The 25907-nt window shown below is 39.9% G+C and overlaps 1 protein-coding gene across 11 annotated transcripts in view; it reads right to left on the reverse strand.

Annotated features, from left to right (window-relative positions):
- ACACA (acetyl-CoA carboxylase alpha) overlaps positions 1–25907 on the reverse strand; it is a 243255-nt gene that overhangs the window by 114070 nt on the left and 103278 nt on the right. For 9 of the 11 annotated variants that reach the window (XM_047708298.1, XM_047708296.1, XM_047708302.1 and 6 more), the window contains 8 exons: positions 23337–23450; positions 21993–22106; positions 20838–20927; positions 19168–19286; positions 8128–8151; positions 5334–5477; positions 4452–4548; positions 3414–3521 (listed from right to left, as the gene is read on the reverse strand). In XM_047708298.1, the coding sequence (XP_047564254.1) occupies positions 3414–3521; positions 4452–4548; positions 5334–5477; positions 8128–8151; positions 19168–19286; positions 20838–20927; positions 21993–22106; positions 23337–23450 (810 nt within the window). The remainder of the gene's footprint in view (positions 1–3413; positions 3522–4451; positions 4549–5333; positions 5478–8127; positions 8152–19167; positions 19287–20837; positions 20928–21992; positions 22107–23336; positions 23451–25907) is intronic. The other 2 variants (XM_047708299.1, XM_047708297.1) reach the window with 1 other exon arrangement.

Here is a 25907-nt window from a genome sequence, read left to right on the forward strand (position 1 = left end):
ATCTAAGCCTTCCTCTATACTGTACAGCTCACTTATCTCGAAAGTAGACATGAAGAAGCACGTTAATAAATTAAGAGACATGCTTTTAAAGCTCCCTAACGAAGAGGAGCTACATGCAACAAATAGAAAGGCAATTCCACCATCTGAATGGCCTCAGAGAATATATGAAGAACACAAATAGAAAAAAATATGTGGACTTTCACCACCTACATTCAGACTTTAGTTTGACCACGTTCCTTGCTATAACTCGAACCAAGAGCTATGTTCCTAAGTCAGTTCTTAACTTTCACAATATTATGCATTTTTTACAGCCAAATTAGCTTCCCCTTATAACTAAGCACATTTCTGAGCCATTGTCCTCCTACTTCTCTATTTCTACTATGGCACTGCTTAGTAATAAAATTAACAGCATAAATAAAAGATAACTGGCAAAATTATTTTTCTAATATTAAATCCCCAGGCCAAACATGAATAAATTTTGGCTTAATAACATTTAAAAATGATCTGTACTGGCATCATACCCATTAGTGCAAATAACCAAGTATTGACACTAAAATAAGAAAAAACTGTTTTAAAAGAACAGAGCCGAGTGGGGGCCGTAGTGGTTATTCATCTTTCAGCATGCCCAGGAACAGAAACATTTTTTTTTCACTAACACCAACAAAGAATTCCACTACAGCCAAGTCCTTCAAAGACAAGCATCAATAGCTATGTTCTGGCAAGGGAAGAAAATAACTTTAATAATGCCATGATTTAAAATCAAAATTGTTATTGCTTTTAAAATTCCACAAGTGGCTGACAATAACAGCAGAGCAACAGGATTCTGATTACATTGTAATAATGCGGGTCTCACAGCAAGTCCACAGCTATTACCCAGCGATTAGGCGTCAGCACCTGGAGAAACTCCATTTACACTGACTGCTTCAATCTCCTCCACAAGTCATTTACAAATATATGATCCTAATTTCTATGAGAGAAAAAAAGACATGCTGGGACTAGAAGATTATTTGGACAATTTGGATCAACCTATTTGATAGTTTAATGTGTGCTTAAAAAAAAACTTTTTCTGAACTGCTAGGAGCATGATCAAGAACTGAAAAACAAAACTAGTTATGACTTCAGCTTTTTTTTAATTGCTTTTCCTTCCTTTTAATTTTTTTATTTTTTTCAAAACAAGGAGGTGAAAAATGCCAAATATTCATAGATAAGCACAGTACCTGATGCAGTGAATAGCTTTTCTAGGCTTAGAATGTCAGCACAGTGTACCCCTAGCCTTGCAAAAAGCCATACACAAAAATGCTGGATTTCTCTGTGCCTCAGTTTGAAAGTTCAATAAAGGGAAAAGGCAATTTCCTATTGCCAGTTAATGTTACAATTATATGTAGTGAAAATAAGGAAACTGCTTCTGTAAATCAACGTATGATGGTTAGAAAATCTGGATCTGAGGGTAATAAAAAGCCTAAGTTGAGGTCAGAACAATCAAATATAGGCAATTAGTGCCTCAAAACCTGGGAGGAAATGGTCCTAGATCATTTCATCAAGCAGCAGAGTCAGCAGAGGTTACCTTGGTCACTGGTCTCAGGTTAATCTGAAGTGGTCACTAGTCCCAGGCAAGAAGGAAGGTAAATTTCTAAAGAAAAATTCCCAGGCATGTCCCGTACCTTCACTTCTGTGAAAGTACTTTTTCCTCGTGTTGGCCAACTCGTGTTGGCCAACTCGTGTTGGTCTCCCAGTCAGTTTATGGGTGTGAGAGGATAAGGATTAAATGCTAAGACTCACGTGAAACACAAAGTGACCATCTCTTCCTAAGTATCTACCATTAGAATGGCGAGAATGCCTATGGCATTGTTTACACGGCGAAATTAAATTTTAAAAAACATCTTCTGACTTCTTTCTTTATAATAAGCATGACGAGCTAGGTATTTTCCATTCAAAGAAAACACATGGGTCTTGTCATGAAGGGCAGTTTGTCATGAAGAGAGGTGGTTTGGCATCTATCATGTCACAAGGAACTAGAACTGCAGATTATTATTTGAGCATGCCTAACCATTCCCTCCAACTACACTATAAGCAACTTCAGGGCCAAGAATGTATTATTTACTAAAGCACCCAGATCTGTGCCCCCTAGAGCTGGTATCACAAAGCCTCCCCTCCTTCCTTCCTCTCCTTCTGCTTGTTGTAAGAGCTGTCTCAAATTTTATCTTTCATGAGGACTTCTTTGAGTAGTCCTCACTCAAATGTATTTTTCTTCCTTGCTTTTCTAATTGATCAGCATACACTTATTAGCAGTCATAACACTTTTAATTTATAAAGAACTCCTATGTAAATGCTTTTAATTTGCACCTTATCACAATCCCATGGGGCTGGATTAGTCAGGAATTACTCTATTGTACACGTGGGAGAAAGCTCAAGCTCAAGTCGATGAAGGCCCCCTGATCACCTGCTGGTAGCTGATATAACAAAAACTAGAATTTAAGGCTTGTCATGTCAGGTATCTCAAGGGTGAGAGAACCATTGCTGAGTGGGAGAATAACTTGGTACAGGGGCGTTCTGGATGTCTAATTTTGTGGGGCTGAGCAGAATGGAAACCTGGAGGAGAACGAGAATACATGTGGATCGCAAGTAAACCTGTTGCTGTACCTCGGATGTGAGGCAAGAGTTTATACTGGAATGATGGGTGGCCCAGAATTAAGAAATTGAGAAAGGGTAATAGACATGGCAAAGAAAACCCTCACGGACTTGGTGACTGACCAGATAGAAATAAATAAGCATAGATTGTGGGTAGAGGGGTAGATCAATGGAACAGCAAGGAAAGGAAGAAGTCAATGATTTCTGAATGACCAGGAGTAAAGGGTTGGTTATTTGGGTTTGTTTTGTTTTTGGTGGGGCGAGGTGGGGGAGAGTGAGGGGGGCTGGGGGAGTCATATAGAGGTGAAGGAAAAAGATGGAAATTTCGGTTTAAACTAGGATGTTTGATGTCAACACAAGATATCCCAGGGACACAAAATCAAAAGGAGGATAGAAGTATAACTGATATTTTCAAGAAAGGCGAGGGAAGGACACAGAAGGAAACTCAGGGGAGTTTGGGCCTAGACATGTGGAGTAAAGTCACCAAAGGTAAATAAATATTCAGCAGGTGAATGGAACTTCAAGACAGAGCTCTGGGAAATATTTAGGAACACAACTTACTTTCTTTAAAACATTCTGAACACTTGCGGTCTATATTTCTTGACATAAGACATTCATTATGTACTATTAAATCACTTTGGAATTTTACCCCTATAGGCAGAACTATGTAAAAGGCATAGCAATTAACAGTGATAGGCGTTGTTAGTAGCAACTGATTAAAGGGTAGATAGGATACACCAGCAAGAAAGCGGCCACCATCCATTTCCACCCAACCGAGGACTTACGTTTTGTTGGGTAAACTCTCTGAACATAGCTGCTAGTCCGTCATCCTCAATATCACAGTCAGTCTTGATAGCCACATTCAGAATGTGAATTGGTTCATCCCTGGGGACCTTAACTCAAGAAAAACGAGACAAAGAAATTTAGGAGGCCTGCTAATACAGAGGCAGAGAGAAGTTACAGTACTTGGTAGAACACCTAAAAAAGAAATATACGCCACGGGACATTCTGGTTTGCCCACTAGTATGAATAAGCAAATTGAAACCATTGCCCACCATCCACAACAGAGAGTAAATTAAGTAAACCACCTAGCTTTTCAAAGATAAGGCAGTGAAGGCATTAACTAGAGGCGGCCTCAAATCTTGACTTGACACGAACTTGAAGGCCACTGTATCCTCAACTTTTTTGCCAATAAAATGGGAATGAAACCATTTGCCACGTTTCTTCACAGACTGTAAAGCAATATGAGTGAAAGAAGCCATCTGAACATATTCCCACATAAGATATTTCCTAACAATTTATCAAACCATGGAAGTATCAAACCATGGGGAAATAACCTCATAGAGAAAAAAACAAAACCATCTGTTCACTGAGAAATGAAAAGAAGGGATTTAATACAAGGGTAACAAAGTTTTAAACAAAATGCCTCCTTTTTTCCTGCTATCTAAAGTCTACAATTCCCGGAATACTACGAGAGCAGCATTCTGCGAGCATACAAGCCATGGCTAAAAATTACAGCAACCACAGCTCAAGACTTCAAAACAACATTCAGAAACTCAAGAGGCAGCTGCAATGGGTCTAGCTGAGTCCATTTGCTATTCTCACTATGGATTCCAAGATTAACAGTTTTTTTTTTTTTTAAGTTAGAATTTATATTCCATTTGCTCCCCAAAATACTTTGATGAGGCATATAAAATTAAATAATATAAAGCAGGGTGAAAAGATGAATTCTTCCCTGTAACGTTCCAAAGCCAGAAAGATAGCATATACTACAAATCCTGTGTCTAAAGTAACAGAGCAGTTTCCCAAAGGGCACACTATACCTTGTCTTCATCGTACAGAGACGTGTGACCTGCCTCAGGGAATGTGGGGCTTTGGGGTGGAGAATCACAGAAGCAGCCCATCACTTCATCAAAGATCCTGAAAAATACCAGGGAAAGACCCACCATGAAAACCCAAGTGGCAGAAAACCTAAGTGGCAGGAAACGAATGCTGCCACTGCCAGCCCAGTCCACAAGAAGAATCTATCCTACTCAGGCTCAATAGTCAACCGAACAGAATCACCAGTGGCTCGAGGTGACATGCAAAATTTCACCAAGTGGCAGAAATTAGGAGGATGGATTGTTTAAACTTTAATAAACCATATGTATTTTTTTCTCTGAAAAAAAAGAATGATCTACAGCTTTTTTGTTTTTTTCATATGTAAGCTATGAGCACCGCTGTCATCATCGGTCTTAAAGTAACAGAAAGAGCCTGGGACTAGAGCAGTGACAGACCAATGTAATTACCCCTCCCCCTAGGGTAATGCATCAGTATACATCAAGAGATAGATGCTGAATGCATTTAATCAAAAGATGTATTGTCTCTGCTGGGGCTCACTCTGGTGTTGTGTTTAATTTCTCCTGACATTTCACTCATCACAGAGCAGACAGCTTCTTCTGTTAGCTCCTAAGGAAAAGATGGTTTTTGTTTGTTTCTCTTTTTCTGACCAGGCTCATATAACAAGTAGAGGCTTGTAGAGTCTGAATAAGAGGTAGAAATGGAAGAACATATACCTCTCCAAGGACATATACAGCAAGGGCTGCATCTCCTTAGCTGGCTCCTGGCTATTCTCGGGGCCTTTATTTACTTGGCAGAAATCAGAGTCCCCAAAACAGAGACGCCCATGGCTCCCCTTGCACAGACACAGTTCCTCAATGTCTTACCTGACAAAATCTTCGAAAGTCCGAAAAGAGACCATTCCGCCCATCCGCTGACATGGTGGAGTGAATGAGTTATCCAAGAGCACATCGCTGACACTAGCTACGTGAGTCATGCCATAGTGGTTGAGGTTGGAGGAGAAGGACATTCTAAATGGTAATTCAATCAAGTACATTAGATAAGGAAAGCAGAAATAGGACTTGGAGAGTAACAGGAGAAAACTCTGAAGTAGGGTCAGGTTGCAGAGCAGATTTGGTTTTTTTACCCACTGTGGATATGACTGTCTTGATGGATTCGTATGATCCCTTTCATCTGAATTTACCCCATACCTATTGATGCTATTTCTAGCATCCCAAAATTTCTCCAAATAAAAATCGAAGGATTGTCAAGAACTGTGTGACAGTTTTAATACAACGAAGCCATGATATATCTAATGAATGAATAGGACATAGGGGTTAAAAACCATCCTGCATCTTCCCCTTCCCTAAACCATTCCCTCTTATAAAAGTAAGGAAGCAAGCCAAGTGGGTTGTAACTAGGCAACACTTAATCTATTAGAATTCCTAGAGAAAAATGCCTTAAGTAGTCACAGATAGATATATGCATGTACAACAACAACTAAGTCATTTGGAATAGTTTAGTAAGTCATTGTAGAAAACATTATTTATCATACAGAAACAAGTCACAGTCTAGAAAAGGAGCTTTACTACGTTATTTACTTCTTCCTTTACTAGGCTGATGGGGATAGCAGTTATAAGGAATAGAGCTCCTCCCTTTTTGAAAAAGAGACTTTTTTCAACTTAAAACAGCAAAATTTCCTTTTTTATATTTAAATACTTCTGTATCAAAGGAAACATATCTTCAACTGAAAGCCCTTAATAAATCCCAGCAAAGGCAAAAGGGCAGAGCATGGGTCTCAAAGTATGTGTAAGCATGACAAACAGGTACTAAATGGAGATGCTCAAGGAGAACTAAGTTGTTCAGTCTAAAAGCACAAGGAGTCTGTATATTCCTTGATGCACCTTGGCAGTATGTACCATTAAGTTATACTGGGAAGTATTTCGAAATGCCCAGTCAGGGCAGCCTGTTCGGAAGGACCAAGTAAGGCTTGCCTGACATGTTACCACCTTAGTGATCTGAAGCAAGTTCAGAGCAAGGTAACGGCACCTGAATTTTGGGGAGCTGCTCAAAAATCTCCTTGAAGTGAACCACCTGCCATGCTGCAGGTGGGAGAGAGGCAGCAATGGAGACTTAAGATCTGGGTACAGACTGTACTCTATTCAAAGTATGATTATAAAAAGCAATGGATTTTTTCAGGGGATGGGAGTGCTGCTCACACAGACTATAAAGACTAATACTCCAAGTTTTTATTCCTTTGGCAAATGAGGACTATGAAAAAGGCACTTCATCTTTTTGACAGTACTAGAGAATGGAAAGGCAGAGTGGGAGAGGAAACAATTGATACCATGAATGAAACAAACAAGCGAAACACATATCAAGCAAGTCTTACACATGGTGCTCACTAGAAACTGGGATTCGGAGTTGTATGAACTCAGAAATGCTACCAACCTCTTTTCTAGGATCACCAAATATATTTACTAAAGGAGCAAGTTTGTGAGGCACTGTATCTTTTCTACCTGCCTGGCATTAGACAGGAAAAATAAAAGGGTTCCAGATAGCACTTAAAGGGAACTCCCTCTGAATAAGCCAACAGGCTGCATCTGTGGCAAACATGGGGTTAAGTATCTTTTTCACTCAACTGAACCCCAGGGGAAACAGCCACTATTCAGTTTCCCCTTCTCCTTAGCTCAGGGGCCAGGACGTAGCTGCCCTTGCAGGCAGGAATGAACCAAGCCCACTCTCCAAGGGCAGACACAAAGACCAAACCAAAGCACTTCCCTTTTCTCTCCCCATCCAAATTGGACTCTAAAAGCTATAATCAGCTTCGATTACTTAATATTGAAAGGGAGAAGAACAAATTAAACATAAGCCTATAAATATTTCAATGCATAATTGATCATCTACAAAGAGCTTGCCACCCACTTATTACTGCTTTGGCATTTTATAGATTCAATTCCAATCAGCACGGCTATCCTCTCAAACTTGCATCGTGTTGCCTTGCTTGGCTCAGAAGCAGGAAGAACTCAAAATACCAAAATGTGTTATGCTGGCCTGGAAACTTCTTCACAGGACCACACACATCAAAACTTAAATACACTTTCTGAAGGTTAATCTCATGAGTCTAAAATAAAATTAGACTCTCACATCATTGTAACACTTTAGAGAAGTAGCTGACAAACTAATAAAGCTAACAAACTGATAAAACATGAGATCAGCTATTCCTGTGTTTGCATTCTTCTAAAAGGAGAAGCTAACTTGCGAAACTAAAATTTGAAAAAAATTGTGAACAATTTGCCAGGGTAGGAGTAACCTTAAAGGCTTCTCCCCTGAAAGCCCCAAACTAGACAGAGATTGTAGTAGAAGATGTTTACAGCAAAGCTGAACATCAGGCAGACAACTCCCCTATCATTTACAGCTAGATGCCTGGGGCGGGGCGGGGGGGGGGGGGTTCCCCATACTGAGGCTTTTCAAGTGTTGCTTTTTGAACAGCTGAAGAAAAGCTGAAGACATGTTTTCCAAAGAAAGAGTAATTTAGTATGTCCAAAGGGGAGCTGAGGACTCCCTAGCAGAAGACAGCATATTACTTGTCAAACGTGGTGTGATTTTTTACCCTGATTTCACTATTCTAAGTTACAAAAGAGGTTCCTTTAAATGGAAAAGAAACTAAACATACGGTACCTGTTTAGCGTGGGGATGTTCCCTCTGTAATTAAACAACCACAGTTAGTTACTGTTCGGTTAGTGAAAGCCATAATAAAAGAATTGTCAGAGCAGATCCAGACCGGTCAGGAGGAGCTCCAGTCTGGCAGCTCTGGCATTCAGCAGACATAATTAAGTGCTCATTACCCTTTAACCCCCAGGGCACCTCCAAAGAGGCAAGCCTCCTGACCCACCTCACCACAGCAACTGTTGATGGAAAGGGTTGAAACAAGTTTACCATGGATTTTTAAAAATAGCTCTATTACAAAAAGTAACACAGTATAGTGATAAAACGCAGCCTCACAAAAATTATTTTAGGCTATAGGGATATGGTATAGTATCTTAAGCTTCAACATGAAATGTCATTCTTGACAAGATTCTTACAGAATCTTCTTTCTTGTTCCTGTTGTACTGAAAATTTAGTAAAGAACTCCAGAGAAGCTGATTCCACAGTCCCTCCCACCTCAATTGATTTTTCTAGGCTATGAGGTAGACTCACAGTCTCCTCCAAAGAAAAGTAGCCTGGAATCTGGATTCCCAGCTACCTTTCCTAAGCCCCTTTACCCATCCATGCTCTTCCTCCCACAGACCAGGGAGGCAGTGAGAGGAGGTGGTGGTGCTGGTAACGGGTGTATTCCACACTCTGGGAGCTTAGAAAAAAACCTGAAAATCCTGTAGGAATGTAATAATAAACGCTTCTATGACTAAGCGATATACTTTGTTAAAATTAAGTAATTTGTACTTTTTAAATTAAACGATCCTAGGGTGATAATGACTTTTTAATATTGTTGCAATCTCAAAAACTATAGGCCTCTCACAAATAAACCCATACCTCAATTTGGCCAGCCCTAGGGTTTCCTGACCAAGAATGTACCAAAATCATGAAAGAAAGACTAGAGTAAGAATGGAAACTGCAAAGCAAGTCTCCTGCATTCTCTTTGGGCTTTGCCACCAAGGCTTTCCCTCCCTTCTCCTTAATTTGACATAAGTCATTTCCTCAACTTAAAAAAAAAAAAGTCCTTATTTTCAATGTGAAAAGGGCAAAGTTATACTTATCACCCACAATTTACCATAGTACTATAAGGGCATTTTATTTATATATATATATATATATATATATATATATATATATATATATAATAAGAGTACTATAAGAGCATTGATTGGTTGATATCTTAACCTTCCAACATTCTTTTATCAGCATTTAATCACTGTTGGGGTTTTCTGGCACACACAGGACTTAATGGGCAGAACGTAGTGGGTGGTGCTGATGATATGTGGGAAGGAGGAGAGAGGGAGGAAAATGATGCACTTTCCATGGCAGTGAAAGGAGCAGAATAGACTGAGCTGGCCATATAAATAAAAAGCTGTGACATATCACTGCACACAAACTGTATACCTCGTGTGATTTGTGAGTAACAACGCTCTCTGCATCAAACCTGTATCACGCAGCAAATTCATAAGGCAGCAAGAGCAACCTCTGAGTGCTAAAATCTGCACCTTTGCTGTTTGGATTCTTTGAGCCTCTCATTCAGGGGAACGGGTTTCATTTTATAAGAGCTCCTTAGTCACAACGCCCGGTAGCCATCCTCAACAAACAAAAAGTATACACAGGTTCTAGGGCAGAGGGATTTGTAGCTAAGCAGAAAACTAACAGTAAACATAAACAAGAATATAGGAAAGTCTTCCTTTTAAGATAGCAAGGATTCTAAAGAAAGAAGCCACCCACACAGCCTCCTACCATGAACCTCAGGAGATAAGAGAGAATATTCCTACAACCAAAGCAATCTCAGGAGCCACTCATTCAGGTTTCTGGAATTTGGAAACCAGTATAATCTCTCTCAACTAATAACCAATTTCTTAAATGAGTAAAGTGGTGCCACCATTTCTATAGCTGCACCATAATCCCTTCGAGAGTCTTTACAGGATGGGGGCCAAGTTTTCAGCCGAGAAGGGGCTGGATTGAAAAGATCTTCCCAACAAAAAGCTGGCCCTTCATCAGCAACTGTCAAAGCTCTCTTAGGGAGCCCCCTGCTGCTGTGTTACAGGAACCGGCACCATCTACACAGCATGGGGTAAGAACCAACATCTTCAGTGTTTAACACAATGGCCCCAAATCATTCACAGGAGACGTAAATTTAGATGCAGCTTATCCTCTTGGGCAGAATAAGAACCTGTGGGGCTGCACAGGAGATGAGCAGGGAAAGAAGGATCAACTCTATCACCAGATAAATACTTAACCATGTCCACAACGATCATCTGTATATTTTGTTGCCCTAGACAGGGGCTCTTTGCTCAGTTTAAGAATGTGACCATTGTGGGATCTGCACTACTGTGAGACACTAGAAAACTAGATCCATAGACTGCATAAAGATGAAGAACCAAGGTAGAGACTGTATAGGAGTCTAATATTCCATTTATAGAGATTTTAATAAAATCAAATCTACCACATTTCACATACTCATCATGCAAAAACAGTCAAACTGCTCAACCTCTGGTAAGGCAGGCAACTGCATTTTCAGGTACATACATGGGGTATAAATTCACTTCTTATTAGACATTTGCTGCTTCAACTATCAGAAGCACTTATCATAATGATAACATTATCACAGTGTTTTGATAAATACTGGAATCATTTTCCTTCCAGCAGATTAGCTCCATTTTACAGATGTGATAATTGAGAAAGCAAAGGGAATGTTTTCCAAGGACACTGCTTCAATGCAATATCATAAACCAGATTCTAGACCTAATATTTTCTCATCTCTGTTCCCGAGGCTAGCACTCCACATCAATACAGACTAAATTTAAAGAAGGACAAGAGAAATCCTTTGAATTCTGAGGTTCTTGGCATTAAGTCACCTCTGATTTTATTGATCTGCCTGCACAGAATGACTGGAGAGCCTGCTTCAATATGAATGCAAAGTCAGAGTTGCTGCCTGCTAGCTGAACCCTCCTTATTTAAGGAACACTGACTTCTGTAGCAGTCACAAGTTCTCTCAGCCTTTTACCATCCCTTCTAGCTGGATTTCATTTTGCTCGATTCTAGCTGGCCCTACATAAATCTTTTATCATATAAAAATGCTCCCGATTCTTTCGCCTTCTAACTTGGGGGGGAAAAGAAAGACCGTGTATGAAAATGATGGGGAGGCATGCAAACAAGCAGTGGTTACATCAAGCTGTGATTGAAAGCCAGTGTAGGGCAAATCTTTTGAAATAAGGCAGCAAAGCAGAATCAGAAGAGGTCGGCTGAATAACCTACTAGCAGTCGCTAACAGCACTACCATAGGAGAAAGAGCAATTTGGCTGGCTGTGACCAGTGGTGGTCTCCTTGTGTGACTGTATTTCTGCAGGAGAATCCAAATCAAGCGCTGTAAAGCACACGTGAACCATGCATTTCTACTGGCATCTCTGCCACCACCTCCTTGCAGTTCAGATACCCCAATTCCACTGTAGAGGTTTGGTTTACAATGAAATGATCATTGCTTCATTCATTTGCAGCTCCTTCAGAGCCCCTTCTTTGCTCTGCTGGAAGGTTTTGTTCTTTCTGAAACAAGTACGCCAACAGAGCTACAGCATATTACTGTGCCTGCTGTATAATTAGCTACAAACCCACAGCACAAAACTACAGGGATTTACAGGTGCCCCGGATTCTGCTTTTCCTTCCCCCTGGAATCAGCTAGTCTTCTTTGACAAGAAGGGACCTTGGGCTACCCTAATGATATATTGAGAGTTTTAAACCCGGCTCTCCAATCTTACAAGTCTAGAGTGCCAAAATAACACAGCAGAGACTAGAAGCTGAGCCATGGATACAGGAAAGCACTTTGGTAAGCACTTAAACCTGCTGAGAATCTTCTCTTCTGCCAGATGCTTGCATCTTATCAGCAGACTACCCTGAATGAAGGAAGTGAGCACTGCAGGACTTTATTTATTTATAGCTCATTCTGGCCTGCTAACTACAACCAAGTGCTCCCACTGCTAAAAAAATGCTACAAGTTGGATGACTTTTGAGTGTCTCAGTACGATCCAAAGAACGCCCTAATCTCTGGGTGTCGGAGATTATCAGAATTCTCAAGAATGGCAGCAGGATGTTCAGGAGTCACATGGAAGGCTTCTGATTTCTAAACTTCCTCAAAACTGTCTTCATAAAAAGAAAGTCCACAGGCCACCCACCGACAGCTAAACACTGAAGGTGCCAAGCAGCCTAAACTCAGTCATGAACAAATCATGTGCCATCAGGGGAGAACACAGCCAACCTCTTCTGGATGTGAGACATGTGAAACGGAAAGTGCTTGAATTAAAACATTTTAACATAGAAGGCCAAGTTCACAAGGAGCAAACAGTAGAAAAGATGCAATGCAACTTGACTCAACTGAAACATAGATTTCCATCTAAGAAATACGTGGACATAAACACCAATAGGTCCTTACCCATTATACAAGTACAGAAACATACAACAAAGTACACATCTATCTCCTGCATCAATTTTGATGCTTCTTATCTGAATCACAGATTAAAAGTTAAAAACACAACTATATTCACTAATATGTATTACTTATGAAAATCATTTGGAGTTTTAAATTTCACAGTCCCAAATTATCATAATATGCATAGCCACAGAGTTTATGGGATAATATTTTACATGTGTTTGTATGAATATAGCTATATTTAAAAGATCAAATACGTAGACTGGCTAAATAACTTATTTGTTTTGACATTATTCTGAGTTACTTAAATGTGCCCAATGCTAAGTGCAATCCTAAACGTCAAATGATTCTGAGTTGCCAAAAATAAAGACGTTCAGAACGATGCTTTTAACAAGATTCTTCATCACCAGCACCAGACAGTGACCAACTAGTGGTTGGGGATGGGGAAGAAAAGACAAATACACACACACACACCCCCTAGGGCAATAAGCCCTGAGCCTCACTGGAGAGCAAGGAAGAGAACAAGGAACGCTGAGTGATCTAGTCTGAGCTCAAGGATCAATCCATGCAAAATACTGGTTGAATTCACTAAAGAGTTGGGCTGATGCAATCTTAGACAAGAGAAATAAATCCTTAAAGCCTGGGTAATAATAAACTGTTCTTTTAGTGCAGACCAGCTGTCTTTTTTTTTTTTTTTTAGACCAGCTATCTTAACTATTCCTACACCAAGAAAATGATTGAAAAAAACCTCACTATTTTAAAAACAATTGCTAACTGGTTACAAGGCATGTTTAAAAAAAACCACAAGAGAGGCTGGCTCTCTTGGCTGGCTCAGTCTGTGGACCATGCAACTCTTGATCTTGGGGTCATGAGTTCGAGCCCCACACTGGATGCAGGGATTACTTAAAATCTTTAAACAACAACAATAACAACAAAAACCCAAAAATCCCCTCCCATCCAAAAAATTCTCATGCAATTGGGAAGAGCATTTAAATATCAGAAGAAACACAAACACACACACATAATATACATATATAGGTTTTCTATTATGTTTAAGTCAGGAAAATCTCCACATTTTCTGCTCAAGTGAAGGTAATTTAAGAAGAGAAGGGTCTATCTATACCAGGAGCTTCCCTGATGGAAGCTCTAATAACTGGATCTTCTGGCGAACAAGAGCTGGAGATGTCAAGTAAGCTGCAACTGCTGCTCCCAGAAAAAACTTACAAGTCTTGGGTAGAAGATCAGGAAGATAACACACCTTGCCTTGACCGAGGCCTACCTAGCAGGAAGGATGATGCAGAGGGTCAGAGAGGTTAGCAAGAAACGGTTCAGTTATCTTTTTCTTTTCTTAAATATTGAGCAGAGTATTAGAAAAAAGCTCACTGTCCAATTATACTGAAACATACAGTAAGTAAACGCCAAGCCAAAGTTTCAGTCAAGCAAAATGAATAAGCACTAGAGATCTACTGTACAACATTGAACCACAAGTCAACAGTAACATATTGTACACTTAAACATTTGTTAAGAGGGTAGATCTCACATTAAGTGTTTTTCCCACAGTAAGTTTTAAAGGTATTTGAAAATGTCAAGCAATACAAAGTTCCACGATAAATTTAAACAAAAATAAAAAGGCACCAGACACTCTGTCCACATACTAACTGCCCAAACATGTGCCCAAAAGGGTATCTTCTCCCTTCTTAGAGGGGGCTCCATTCATTTGTAATGGAATGTGCCTGTGTTTTGCCTGCTTCTCAAAAAATCAAAACATGTCCCAATGGGATGGGTCTTCAATTTAAACAGTATCTAAGGCATTTTTCAGAGAAAAAATACTCTTACTGTCTTCAGTTTGCAGAGAGCCATGTTTCATCACAACCCACAAGAGCTAAATCACTAGTCAAATATAAACTGCAGGAATGGAATTCTACCAGGTGACCCTGTACACAACAAGAGACTGTAGTCTTGCTTTGATAGCACTTAGAAAGATACTTGCTTCTAAGGATTGCTGGACAAACTTAGTCTACTTCAAACGAATGTCTGAGTAGGAATGTGAAAACCAAGTGCCAGGAAAGAAAATGCAAAAAACTGGTGTTAAGAATGGATCTGTTTTCTCCCCCAAGAATTTTTGGTTTGTTTATCCCAACTGGGAAAAATACTATAAAATTCTGTTTTGCATTGATAGGTAAAATATGTATATTCATATGCTTGCTATCTGTTCTCATTGAGTAATTTTTAAAGGATGCATAAAATACTATAGTAGAATACCTACAGTATAAGGTGTGGATAATTCCTGTAACTACTAAGAACAAGAAACGTAAGAGGTTTTTGTTGCCTTTTTTTTTTTTTTTAATCCATCCCAGGGGCACTCCCATTAACATAAAATAAAGAGGGCTCAGTGTGATTGTCCTAATTAATTTTTGGTCTAGAGTTGAGCGGTCTATGTGGTTAAGAAGTGCTTAAAATACGGCTAATCTGTATTGATACATGCTATAAGTATAAAATACACTCTAAATTTCTAAGACTGAGTAGGAAGAATGAAAAGTATCTCATTAATAACTTTTTACTACATACTGAAATGGTATTTTGGATATGATGGGTTAAAGAAAATGTTTTTAAAGGTAATTTTATCTGTTTATTTTTTTGGTTTTTAAATTTATTTATTTATTTGACAGAGGGAGAGCGAGTGCACAAGCACTGGGAGCAGCAGGCAGAAGGGAAGCAGGCTCTTGGCTGAGCAAGGAGCCCAATGCAGGACCCCAAGATCACAACCCGAGCTGAAGGCAGACACTTAATCGACTGAGCTACCCAGCATGCCTTACCTGTTTCTTACTACCCTTTTAAATGTGGCCAACTAAAAACTTAGAATTTACCATATGTGGCTTGCACTGTATTTCTAGTGGGCAGTGCTGGCCTAGTCGTAGTAATCCTTAACTGCAGGTGCTCGCCACAATTTTCAAAGAGTGGTCCCCTGGAGTTTGGTTCAAAATGAATTAGAATCTCGGTAGTCAGTATTTTAAAAATATTTCCTAAATAATTCTGATAATCATTAATCTAGAGGTTAGTGGACATAAGTGTGTCCCTGAGCCTTATGAGATTGGGAGTGGAACAAATGCTGGTACATCATCTCCTGTAACTTACTTCTGTAGAATAAAAACCAGTATGCTCACTGCCTGCTTGTTCAAAACAATAATAGGAAAGAATGATAGTACTACAGTTGGGAAAAAGGTTGGAACTTGCCTTAAAACTAGTTAAAATTAAGAGACCCTGGGGTGCCTGGGAGGCTCAGCTAGTTGAGTGTCTGACTCTTGCTTTCGGTGGGGGCCATGGTCTCAGGGTTTTGGGATGGAGCCCCACATGAGGCTCCGCATTGAGCACAGAGTCAGCTTGAGATCCTCTCTCCCTCTGCGTCTCCCCCAAGGCTGTGTGCACTCTCTCTCTCTAAAATAAAAATAAATAAACAAAACCTTTAAAATTAGGAGACCTAGAATTCTTTTATAAGATGAGTTGGCCTTTTATAAAGAATTTGACAGGCCTTTGTCCCTGTTTCCTGGGAGAGAAATTCTAAATCCCTGTAATTTCTCAAAAGAAACAGAAGTATCTTCATTATTCATGTGCCCCTTGGATTACATCTGAGTTTATGCTAAGAGATGAGATAACTCAGCCCAGGGGTTGCTCACTAGAAAGACAAACCATGTGATTAGAGGGTTGGGGGCTTTGAGCCAGCTGGACCTCTGTGGAGGGGAGAGGGATTAGAGATTGAGTTTAATGTGATCTGCGATTCGATCAATCATGCCACTGTAATGAAACCCTGATAAAAACTCTGGACACTAAAATTTAATAGAATTTTGTGGTTGGTGAACATATAGAGGATGAGTATCTGAATCCAAAGAGAAAAAACAGGAAAGCTGTGTTCAGGACCCACGCAGACTCTATTCTACGTGTTTCCTCATTTGGCTGGTTTAGATCTTGTGTCCTTTCTAATAAAACTGTGCTCGTAAGTATAGTGCTTTCGGAATTTTTAAGTTGTTCTGGTGAATTATTAAGCTGGATGGAGTCCTGGGAACCCCCAAGTTTGTAGCCAGTTGCTCAGAAGTGCAGGTGGCTTGGGAACCCCACTCGTGGCCCTATCTCAAGTAGGGATCGTTTTGTGAAGGATCGAGCCCTTAACTTGTGTTATCTGATCTAGCTCAAGGTGGTTAGCTTCAGAACTGAACTGCAGTACACCAACTGGTGTCAGAATGAGGTCATAACTTCAAATTGTAACAAAAACATTTGTTAAGAAAAATATAAAATCTTATAAAACTAAATTCAAGTAGCAAATGTATAATTCAGTGAAAAAGCTATACTCTATAATTGAATATATCACTTGGTGATTAAATCTGATAGCACGTTTTACATTCCTAAACTAACAAAAGGACTTTAGCTCTAAAAGGACATTAAAGCAATTTCAATATTTTTCTGGTTTTCACAAAAATTATTTTACCTTTCCTTCTTTACTTGTCCTTCTCTTTACCTTTATATCTATACTATTAGTACCACTGCTACTACTACTAACCACAGTCTAGCAGTTTATAATTTTATATACACACAACCAAGGAAGACTGGAGAGAGAAAACGGGATCACAGCCCTGTTCAAGTCTGGTCTTTATCCACAGGGATGTGTATACCTCAGACATTGGAAGGGGCAAGCATCCAAGTTTTGAAGCCGTATCAGGAATAACCCAAGATTCATATCCTTGAGATGGAAAGGTGAATAAGATTTCTTAACAAATAGTTAAGAGGCATTTCTCTCATTTTCCTTCACCAAACTGGACACGTATCCTCAAATAAAAAGTAGGACAGGGAGAGCAATTCAGAAAGACAAGGGGAGCAATGAGGAGGGAAGGAAATCAGAAGCAGCTGTGCAGCCTGACTACAAATCACTGCCCACAGGGAAGAGGTAGTAGAAAGCAGGAAGAAAAGGAGAATGTCCTGAGAATCACAAAGAGCATTAAGTATAGCGTGTAGTTCCCTACAATTATTCAAGGAACGCAGGAAAAGAAAGAAGACCGAGTGCTGAGCCCATGTGTGCCGTGAGCACTTCGCCGCTCGCTGAAGGACAACCATTCGTTTCTAGAAAATGAGATTCTGAAATCCATGGAGGCAAAAATGTACCGAGATATGCTTGCTAAATCAAGGATATATGCTTTTCTCTGCCAGCCATGAGGTATTTTTGAGGTAGAGATGTGAAAGGATCTTCTGAGACAAAGAAGAGAAGTACTTTTTCTGAAGATGCCTCTGCTCGGCTGCTGACCTCTGCTGGATCAACAGTGGCATCCAGTGGCCGAAAGTCTCAGCACAGACTTCTTTGTCTCTAGGAAGGGTTTCTATTGCTTTGGGTGAAGTAGCAATTCAGAACAAAACCATTTCTGTCGTCTATAACCAAGGATCCCCGAAGACACAGTACTTTGTAAAAGAAGTGAAGAACCGAAGGCCATAAAGAAGAAATGGAGGGGGGAAGCTTAAGATTGGCTGTGGTATTTATATTTCCTACGGTATTACTAAAAAGAATGAAAATACAGGAGGGATGAACATATGTGTGAGTGGGATTCCTCGGTTTTCACTGCCTCAGAATACTTTAAAAACAAATCAGTGTACAAGATAAAGTATTTTCATCTTAAAACCAAAGCAGTACTGAAACAAATTTCTGTATATACATTTTATTTCTTAAAGGGCTTAGGGAGGGAAAAATAATGGAATTAGCATGGCTTAATTATAACGTTCAGTCAAATTTCAGTTTCCTTCTGAAGTGTGATTTTTAACACCTGATTGAAGTTTCAATTAACCTATAACAAATTTATAGAAAAGCATTCTAGCCAAGTTCTTTTTTTTTTTTTAAAGGTAGGCTCCAACTCATGGTCTGAATTCATGACCTTGAGATCAAGACCTGAACTGAGATCAAGACTCAGATGCTTAACCGACCAAGCCACCTAGGCGCCCCCACCCAAGATATTTTCATGTTCCAACTGTTTGACTTAAACTGCTTAAAAAAAAATTTTTTTTCTGGCAAGATTCCAGCAAATAAAATGCCAGTGAATTCTGACTTAAAGAAAGAAAAGAACTATGTTTCCTCAGTGACATAATACAAGGAAACACGAATGATGAAGTAATCCTCAAATTTTTATGTTTTTTAAAAAAAGGTTTTATTTATTTGAGAGAGACAGAGAGCACACACACACACACTCGAGCACAAGTGGAAGGGAGGGGAGGAGGGAGAAGCAGAGTCCCTACTGAACACAGAGCCTGATGTGGGCTTGTTCCCAGGACCCTGAGATGATGACAGGAGCCAAAGGCAGCTGCTCAACCAACTGAGCCACCCCTGCAACCCTCAAATTTTTATCTTAATTAGACTATACTCCATCTCTCCAGGTCAATGATTTAAAAAAAAAAAAAAAAGTGGGTACCAAGAGGCTCTTCTCTCACGATTTAAATTTATTCATTTTCTGCTCTATGTTTCTAGCCAAACCCAAAACCACACGGAGCTGTTGCATACATTACTCCCCTTAGCTCCCCTGATACATCTCTGGCTGGCTCAGATGCACATCCCAGTTCAGACTCACCTGTTTGGATGAGATGTGGGCAGCATGAACTGAAATTCCACCACACAGGTGTTGTCCTTAAGCTGGCGATGCTGTACACTGTTAAGTTCATAGGCAATATAAGCCCTTCGAACATAAACCTGGTTAAAAAGTAATCCTCAGTAAATACACTTGGAAGACAGAAACTAAGAGATGCTTAGCCCAGGAAAAGGACAGTCCTGAGAAGAGGAATGTAATGAGAAGAAGGCTCCGAACATAAATAACTTGCTTCAATTAATAAAGCTCAAGTCTTAAAACTATACCCATGACTACAAATGGAAATAAAACTAGCCCGCCTCTGCTGGACATCTCTGGCTGGGCCATAAACCTTTCAGACTAACCCAAACTCAGGAGAAGTTTTGATCATGAGTAAAAGCGAGCATATAGAATCGCAACCATTAATTCATGGCGCACAATCATTTCAACAGAAGATAAAAGCCAGTGGCGAGACAAATGAGAGGTATTGGCTCTGAGCCACCTGCAGAGTGAGGGGAGAAGACAGAAACTACTGTTGCACACTTCAACTCTTTGCCTATCCTGTATCTTTGTCTTCCCACTGCCCCAGATTATTATAGATTACTCATAGCCCCCATACAGTAGGCAAGAGCAGTACGACATAATGTGACATAATGATCTCACACATACTAACTTGACTCGAGATAAAAAACACAGCAACAGGCTCTGTCACAGCAAAAAACATCAGTCTGACCTTGTGCACTTTACAGCCAATTTGCCAGGCACATGAAATGCTGCATGGGATTCTATCATGGGAGGTACATAAGGAGGCTTCTCATTAAGTGATATAAAAGTACTCTAAGACACTTAGATACTTTTAAAATTTGGTATTTAGGGAGTAGGATACATTACATTCTATCCAAATACAAATAAAAAGTAAGCCAAAGGAGCTTGCAACAGATTGTAGTGATGCCATGTTACATAAGATTATCTAAAACACTCTTCTTCATCTTCAAAAAAACATCGACTTGGCAATTTTACTGCAGTATTCAGGGCCTGCAAGTTTTGTGCTTAATGAGGTAGAGTGCTGTAGTGGGAACAGAAAAGGCTTTGAGTCAGCCTGATCTGGGTTCAAATGCAAACCTTTCCACTTATTATCTACATAAACATGGACAAGTCTCAAATTCAGTCTCACTTTCTTTTTACTTCATGAAGTAATGGTAGGGTTAAATGAGAAAAAGAGTAAAGCATATTAAACACACACAGCTCATTCAATGTTAATACTTTCTTTCTCATGACAAAATACTTCCTAAGAGCTGCCTGAAAATTCAGACGATAACTAAAATCTATCTTTTTTGGCCCAAATCACAAAAATGGCACATGCTCTGGTCAGGCATGTTTTTTCACTTATTATTTTTTAGGGAACCTAATTTATTATGAAATGAGAGAATCCAAATTATCTGGAAAGTAGAGACTATTGAAAAATGCTGGCAGCTCTTTTCCTGCGATTGGAGCCCAGAATAGTGATTAGTTCAGCTGAAACACTTGAGTAAAGCAAGTGTCTGTTTCAGAGGGAAAAAAGACTCTAAAACACCAACCTTAAGGCCAAAAAAAAAGAACTGATACAATACCAAGTGGACAGAAGAAATACGCTAGAAACCAAAAAAAGGTCACATCGTGTTACTACGAAATCTTACCTCCAGAGCTGCCATCCTCACTACCTGGTTGCTGTGGTAGAAGAAGTTTGGTAGGACGTCAAAAATAGACGTTTCAGACAAGATGAGTTTCTGGAAGGCACAGAGACAAGCTTAAGCCACTACATCCAAAAGAGAACAATATTTAATTAGCACAATATTTAATTAGCATTTTGAAGCACTCAGAGTAACCCAAGAATTCTGTCTACGAGTGTCATGTATGAAACTTTCCTTCTTTGTGCTCCAGCTTCCTTAGCCACAGAATGGGGAAAATGATACCTAATCTCATGGGTCTGTTGTGAGCATCAGAAGAATTAATATATGTAAAATTCTTAAAAGAAATACACTAACAACACATTTATTAATGACCATAATTAATATCCTTCCTGACATATATTCGTACTCAACCTCTCAAATACTGTCTCAATCCTCCACTATGGTAAACCACAGATTTGGACCCCAGTTGAAACCCTCTATTTCAGCTCTGAACCAAATAAACAAGAACATCCTTTCCCCCTCTCTAGGTTCCCCAGAAGGAAATCTGACAGAAAGCCTGAAGACTCCCTTGGCTAGACAGAACAATATTACTTATTTACAGGTAGAAAAATAGAATGTCATTCCTGAGAAAATGATGTTGTCAAAAAGTGATAGTCAAGATCCTTCCAATTAGTAGTAAAATTATCCAATACTATTCTATAAAAGTGGCTCTGTATACAGCTTAATAGTAAGCATTATAATAAAATGAAATTTAAATGACTTAAGTAATTTTGTCCCTAGAACACTAAGAACTACCTATTTACACAACGAATTCAGTATATGTGCTGCCGAAGCGAGCACTACACAACGAATTCAAATATCAGACATCAACCAGTGCAACCACTTAATTCTAGCCCAGAATACTTTCTGGATAAAAAGCACAAGAGGTAAAGACTTCAACAGGACACGTCTATCAAGGCTGGACTATTGGATTTTTAAGCTCAAACACAATTCCAATAGCAGTTTTATGAAAAAAAAAAAAATTGTAATTATACATCATTTTAAAAAGTCAAGGCATGAAACCTCACTACACAGAAAATCAAAATAGATCGATTAATTAAATCATGCTTAGGAATAAAGGGGACAAGAGTGCACAATGGTAGAAAAGAACTACATGTATACCTGTAAGTTCTCAATGCAAAACTGATGTCCGTACATGTCAATTGCTGAAAGGAAGATGGACTCTACTTGGTTATGGCGAAGCTCATATGACGGCAAATGGGAGGCAATAAGAACCTAGAGTGAGAGCAAAATAAGAGGGATAAGTTCCTGAGGGAGTGATTATTCTAGCCTCCTATTAGGCAGCTCTGATACAAAAGCAATAAATATAAATCTGTAAGTGCAGGCATCAAAGATAAAACAGAGACCAAGTAAAACAACTTCTAGGTCCTGTAACATAAAGCCAATGCCACCAAATACTGCATCTCGGTTGACTCTCACCATGATTTGTATTGTGGGCAATTTCCCATGGGGGGGCAGAGGGAGAGAGAGAGAGAGAGAAAACAGCTTCAATCAAGTTCCCTCAGTGCATGTGATTTACCATTGCAAAGCTGCTAGTCCTGGGGACTGCATGACTAGCTGTTAATTGGGAATCGGGTCTGGCAGGGAGCAGCTGTGGGGAAGGTGGAGGCAACAGAGCTGGACTTTTGCAAATCCGAAATAGAAGGAGGACTAGCGAAAGCTGCTCTGACAGCCCCAGGTACTTGGTTAGTATCAAGGAGAAGGTGTCGGGATGTAACACCAATGCATGTGAGGAGCAGTGTCACAAACACACAGGGACACGGTGGGACCTGAATAGTCTCAGCAGGTCACTGAGAGGTTCAATAACTTTGAGTAGCTCAGTGACATGGATACAATTGTGGAGAAAGCAGAAGGTCACTGAACAGCTTCAAATGCCGCTTCCTTGTCAATGCCCATGCACTGAAACACAAAGGGAGCGCCACTTCTTGGCTTCCCTGCTGAAACCTTTTGGAATGGAAATGCAAACTACTGGGTGAAACTAACCGGACTTCTCTAGGGTTGTTCTGATTGCTAGCACCTCGGATTCATTGCATTATCTTTCTGCTTCCCATACTCAATTTTTTCCTACACACTTAAAAAGTTTTCACCTGCTTCTAAGCTCCCTTTGGGAAGTGAAAAATATTGAATTTATTGCTGTCCCTTAGCTTCCTTTCCTCCACGTGACTCTGGTTTACTATTTCATGGCTCCTAGAAAAGGCAGGAAACGGTAACAGAATTTTATAAGGGGGAAAAAGACTTCTATTTTAAAGAGACTCAATGTTAATGTTTTCCTTTCTCTTTAAAAAAACATATCACATGAAAACATTTGTTCTGAGGGCAATGAGAAGACATAAGTAGAAAATTGTTCAATCTTTGTCAGGTGACCGAGTAAAAGCTCACTATTTCTAAGACCACCCAGTCTATGAAAACCATTTCTCCCTCCAGATAGCCGACACATGTCCTTACCTGGCGTGCTCGAAGTGCCACTTTGGCATTGGTGGTCTTACTGAGTTGAGTGAGCTCTGTGAGGATATTCAGCAGCTCATCAGTGAGAGTAGGGTCCCGACCGCACAACTGGTCCTAATTGTTAGTGTGAAAAAACATATACACAACCACATTAAAAAGAATTATGGCTAGAACTCTGAAATAGGAAAAGAGGACAAAAACAAAGTGAACATAGCTAGATTAATGAGAAAATGCAAACTTGTTGGGACAGCTGGGTGGCTCAGTCAGTTGAGCCACCACCTTAGGCTCCAGTCATGATCCCAGAGTCCTGGGATAGAATCCCACATCGGGTTCCTTGCTCGGCAGGGAGCCTGCTTCTCTCTCCGCCTCTGCCTGCCTCTCTGCCTGCTTTGTGTGCTCTCTCTCTCTCTGACAAATAAATAAATAAAATCTTAAAAAGAAAGAAAGAGAGAAAATGTGAACTTGTTATTTTTATCCCAAACAATGTAGTCAAGAAGATTCCAGAGGAAGCCACTGCTAAGGAGAAACCTAAATCTCTCAGTTATTCGTATTCAAAATTCCTAGTGAATTTCTTCACAAATCTGCATTGTACTTTTAACGTGAAGAAAAAAATCATCGCAGACCATTTAAAGGGGTCAGGGAATTCGGAGTAAAACATAACCGATGAGGCCTCAGAGTTGTAAGAGGTTTTAAATAATATGGGAACTAAAGGCTTTCCTGTTTCCTCTCCTGCTTTTGGAAAGAAGGCAGAATAAGGCAACAGGAACCCCTCCTTGTGGTTTTCGTTCCACACACCAAATGTTCAGCATTGCAGGAGGGTGCAAAGCAGAAGCACAAGAACAAATTATTCATTTAAAAACACACACTAAATAAAAACACCATCTCATATGCTGACAATTCTATACCCGAAATCATTTATCCTCTTGCTATGCCAGGAATCATTCCAGGATAACTAAACATGGTGAATCCTTGGATTAGAGGGAAAAACCAAGTTCCTACTATACAGTCCATGGGTTTATTCAATTAGGTCCTTCCTCTCCTAAAAGTTAAAACTTTTCTTTTTTTTTTTTAATAATTTTTTTTTACTTTTTTTTTTTTTAAGATTTTTTATTTATTTATTTGACAGAGAGAAATCACAAGTAAGCAGAGAGGCAGGCAGAGAGAGAGGAGGAAGCAGGCTCCCTGCTGAGCAGAAAGCCCAATGTGGGGCTCGAACCCAGGACCTGGGATCATGACCTGAGCCGAAGGCAGCGGCCTAACCCACTGAGCCACCCAGGCACCCCAAAACTTTTCTTTTTTTTGGTTAAGATTTTATTTATTTATTTGACAGACAGAGAGAGGCAGTGAGAGAGGGAACGCAAGCAGGGGGAGTGAGAGAAGGAGAAGCAGTCTTCCCGCTGAGCAGGGAGCCCTATGAGGGTGTCAATCCCAGGACGCCGAGATCATGACCAGAACCGAAAGCAGACGCTTAACAACTGAGCCACCTAGGTGCCCCCTAAAAGTTAAAATTTCTTAAGAAAAAATCTCTATCATATATCATAAAAAATCTCTAAATATTTTGAGGAAAATATTTCTTCTTCAGTGGGATATTAATCTATTCCCTAAATTCATCCGTTATCCACGTAATTTTCACTTAAGCTGAGAAAAGTGCAGATGCGGTTTTTAGAAATGTCTGTCCTTTTCTGAACTTTACAGAGCTATTTATAGAAGATCCTCACACCACACATAAAATATACGTATTTAGGCCAAGTTCCTCTACTTGGAGTTTGAAATTAACTGCCTTTATACTGTAGTGAATTTTTATTCTCCCTCTACTACCAACAGGACATGAAAGATGACCAGATCCCTAAAGGCTTGTTGTTGCTGCCTTTTGATCTTCTTTCTACCCTGATTATCAGCGTCTTCCCTGAAGAATCTCTATGTCATACTCACCTTCCTCATCTTGGGCATACTCTTGATAGTCGCCTACCTGCCTTCCACATCACAGGGTAAACAGTTATAGAGTACTCAGCACGACTATGCTGGGAAAAAGGCTTCCCAAACATTTTCTTTCTTTTTTTTTAAAGATTTTATGTATTCATTTATTTATTTATTTGAGAGAGAGTGTATGTACAAAGAATCTCAAGCAGACTCCATGCTGAGTGCAGAGCCCAGTGGGGGCTCGATCTCACAGCCCTGAGGTCCTGACCTGAGCCAAAACCAAGGGTGGAACGCTCAACCGACCAGGCCATCCAGATTCCCTTTCTCAAACATTCTGAAACACGAAATACTTTCTGGTTCTCCAATCCACCAACCAGAAGTTGCTCCAAGAGTCCAGAGTTGTAAAACACATGATGGGATTTGTAGTTAAGGAAGTGCAAGTATTGTTTTCACCTGCTAATCACAGGTAACTCACTGATGTGAGTGGGAAGTTCCACCTGTTTAGTGCAGGGAATTCACTGACCTGAGAGGGGAGGAGAGAAGCAGCTAATAGGTGACTATAAATCCAGGGTTCAATTGAGCATAGAGTCAGAGACCAGAGGGCCTCTTCACCTACTGCAGGGCATACAAAGGAGGGGAAAAAATGCAGCT

Source organism: Lutra lutra, chromosome 16 (genome assembly GCF_902655055.1).
Source record: "Lutra lutra chromosome 16, mLutLut1.2, whole genome shotgun sequence".
Lineage (NCBI taxonomy): Eukaryota > Metazoa > Chordata > Mammalia > Carnivora > Mustelidae > Lutra > Lutra lutra.